The sequence below is a fragment of the Pogoniulus pusillus genome, chromosome 18 (genome assembly GCF_015220805.1).
Source record: "Pogoniulus pusillus isolate bPogPus1 chromosome 18, bPogPus1.pri, whole genome shotgun sequence".
In the NCBI taxonomy this organism is placed as follows: Eukaryota; Metazoa; Chordata; class Aves; order Piciformes; family Lybiidae; genus Pogoniulus; species Pogoniulus pusillus.
This window is the reverse complement of record NC_087281.1, coordinates 11,161,420-11,165,000: the sequence shown is the minus strand read 5'-3', so window position 1 is coordinate 11,165,000 and position 3,581 is coordinate 11,161,420. Positions and strand designations below refer to the sequence as shown.

The following is a 3,581-nucleotide window of genomic DNA, read 5'->3' as shown; positions in this document are numbered from 1 at the left end:
GAGATAAGAAGAGTACTGGCTTCAAACATGGTATTTTGAGGTGGGTGAGTGTCATTTCTGTCAGACATGGCTTAAGAATGCTCTTTCAAAAAGGTTTTTTTAAACATTTCTTCCTTCTATCAAAAATATGCAAATATTTTCATGTGAAGCAATTACAAAACATAGCGTGTATGAGTAGTTTCCCCTTCTATATTTCTGTGTAATATATTATGTATTTGAAATTGCATTTCATCAGAATATCTAAGAGAATAAAGGTTTATTATTTTTAGAAACACATTCTTTTAGTCCAAATAGGAAAAGCACACGCAACATTATCCATAGCAACTGGAGTGGTACCACTCTGATTATCAAGTTATAATTCTCCCTTACAATAAAGATTTTTTAAAATTAAATAGAATTAATAAGTAAGCTCCTCAAGAGCTGCATTACAGCCTTGGAAGTAGCTTGCAATTATGTAAACCTTCAGGTAAGATTATCGTATTTCAGAGATCTGAAGCAGTTGTTGATCTTAAATACCAAATATACAGTAATAGTTAGGCTGATTAGGGATAAACTTTTAGCCTTTGTTCCAGAGTTCCTTGCTTAGTGGATTTAATTCAGGCCTTAAATCTCACTCGAATATAATTTATTTAATACAGCAGTTTGGGACCTCAATATTTTTTAAGTAGCGTTCAAGAATTTATTGTGTGAGTTAGATTGTCCACAAACTCTCACAAGCTCCTGATAATATTTGGCATATTGTTTCATCCCTGTGATAGTATTTGGACTTAGGGTTTCTTTTTGCAGTTATTAAATTTAATCTTTAGTAAGACCATTTGCATTGAGGGGGATAGTTAAGCAAGAACCATCGGTTGCTTTCATACAGTTTGCTCACTTTATCCATTTTTTATTTGCAGATGAAAAATGAAGGAAAAGATACATATGATGAAAACCTCCATTACCCTTTTCTCCTCATTCTAACCAAACACAGATAGAAGATGACACTTCCGTTTGTTCATTTTAGGGTGGACTCCCGAAGGTTGATCTATGTACGTGGATGGCCAGGGAATAGACAGGGTTTGGTTTCCCCTCTTTTGTCCCTGAGTCATCATTAAAGAAATATTTCTGACTAAAATGCTGAGGAAGATACCATGACTTTTAACACAGTATGTAAGCATTGGAATGTTGGGGGGGTTTATCGGTTTAGAACTGTTCTTTTGCAGTAATAGTCCAGCCTAAGACCAGTCAGCCTTCACATGTGTGCATTAACAAAGGTGTAGAGCTGGCTTACTTCTCTTTTGTGCCTTTGAACATGTGTGTACTTTATTAATGTCTTTCGATGGTTGCTTTTTTGGGATGTATTTGAAAAAATGTGACTAATATACTTTGTGGGGGTTATATAATTGGTTGTATATTAATAAATGCATTCACATGTAATTAGTAAGGAAACAGTTGTCCTAGGATCTTTTAAAAGTGCACCTATTGAATGTTTGGGGGTTTCTGCCTTTTCTTTCCTCTTTTTTTTTTTTTTGTTAATTATTGTTTGATTTTTCTATCAATTAATGAAATGTTCTCATTTGTTTCAGTGTTGAAGCCCTTTTTTCGTATACGTGTGTATGTATGTTTTTTTTCCAGCAGGACTTTTCCTCTTGTAGATGTCTAAGGAATTATGCATCAGACAAAAGCCTCATAAACTGGCCATTTGTCCTTTGGACACAATAGCCTGCCCAGCCCCTCTGCTCCTCCTCTCCAATTATGTGTGATTAGTCTCAGTGTGTTGTGTCAAGAAGGGGGAGTGTGCTGAGTGCTTATTATCTGTTTAGGTACAAGAAGAGCACATTTAGATTCTGACTATGAATGGAAAGTGAGCCTTTATCAGGACTAAAATCTAAATGGTGCTATCCTAGAAATCGCTGTAAAAACCCCCATGTCCTTTTCTGACAAATTCCAAGAAACACTGTTATAGCTAAAGGGTTTCATAGTGTAATCAAACTGTCCGCCTTGAATTAGTGTGTCTGGTGATATTTCTGGTGCAAGTACTTGATAAACATTTCATATGACTTTTTTTTTTTTTTTTGCATCGTGAAAGACCAAAATCCCACAAGGAAACAGGAGCAGTTTCTTATTTTCTTAACAGTTTAGTAGCCCATTTTAAGGACTTTACAGAAGAACAGCCTGGATTGTTAAGAAATCCTGTACAGTTCCTTAAATCACAACACCTTTAAAATGATGCCGAAAGAGAGAGAGAGGCAGGGAGGGAGGTACTAGGTGCAAGGAAGGGTAGGGGATCATACTAAAACACATTAATTAAAAGAACTCCCGTTCAGCAATGAGTTCTTCCGTGTTTAACAAATAGGGCAGCATGCGAACCACAAGCTTGTGAACGTCTCTTTCTCTTTGCTCTTCTTCTCAATCAAATTTTTTCACTGCCAGTTTGCATGTCCTTGTATTCAATACTTTTTATGCTCCATTAGAGCACCTAGATGGATCTCAGAAGGCATAGGTCAAGTCGCAGTTAGATCATACATTTCTTTCTCACAAAAACTTGAATTGCAATGCCAAGTGATGGGCTAACATCACAATAACAGCAATTTATTCCTCTTTTGATAAAAAGCAGCCTATTCTCAGTGTTAGATAAAGACCAGGGGCAATGCAAACCAACCATTTATCCTAGAACTGAGTAGTGTGTCTCCCTTGTAGCTGCTATGAGTTTCATATACAAACTCCTGTTGAAAGATGCTTTTCTAGAAGGAAATCAAAAGCATTTAGGAGTAATTTAAAATTGCTGTGAAAGTGGCTTGATTTTAATTAGTGTTGGTTTGTTTGTCCCACACAGCAGTGTCTTTGTTTCCTCTAAACGTGCATACAAGGAATCCTTATAATCGACAAAGGAGTGTGGAAAATAGTGAAATATTACAGTTTGTGAACCTTTTATTTGAGGGATGGCTTGAACTTCTGCTGTACAATAATGCAATAAAGACTGTTAGTTGACAAAAATAGAACCAGCGTCGCTGAAAACTGTGGGTTTAGCTCTAAGGAGGGAACAGGTTTACTCAAATTAGTAGCTGTTAATTGCTTTTTATTTCTTTAGTGTCTGCCGTTTGAGTTGAAGGCTTTGCACAGGTGCTGCCTTCTCTAAAGTGTGTAATTGATGGCTTGTTTACCAAAGACGCATTTACTCTTCATCCTGCAAACTCACATTGGAGCTCCACGGGAAGTAAAGTTACTCATCACGTAAGTGCTTGCAGGTTTGGTCCATGTAAATGTTTTAGAGGTACATAAGCAAGCTCTTCTCTCGTTTGGTTTTTTGTTTGTTTGGGATTTGTTTTGGTTTAAAATGTGTATTGAAAAGTCATAGATGTAGGATTTACTGTTTATGAAGCACTAGAAGTATTCTTTGTTAGAGACTTCTGTCGGAGTGTTAGTGAGGACTAGATTAATTGCTTCTGAGGTCTTGAATGCCAATAAAAAAAAACACAGTGTGTGTTAAGAAATAAGTATCTCTTCTAAGAAAAGTTAGGCAGTTCACTAGATCACGGTTACAAAAGGTATCAGAGTCTTTCATGTGATCTGCTGTAGCTGTAAGTGTCTCTGATAGTTGG

General features: G+C 36.4%; 1 protein-coding gene across 2 annotated transcripts in view; it reads left to right on the top strand.

Annotated features, from left to right (window-relative positions):
- CAMKMT (calmodulin-lysine N-methyltransferase) overlaps positions 1 to 1,586 on the top strand; it is a 223,340-nt gene extending 221,754 nt beyond the window's left edge. For both annotated transcript variants that reach the window (XM_064158393.1, XM_064158392.1), the window contains one exon: positions 897 to 1,586. In XM_064158393.1, coding sequence (XP_064014463.1) covers positions 897 to 974 — 78 coding nt within the window. In that variant the 3' untranslated portion in view covers positions 975 to 1,586. The remainder of the gene's footprint in view (positions 1 to 896) is intronic.
- Positions 1,587 to 3,581: the final 1,995 nt, after the last annotated feature.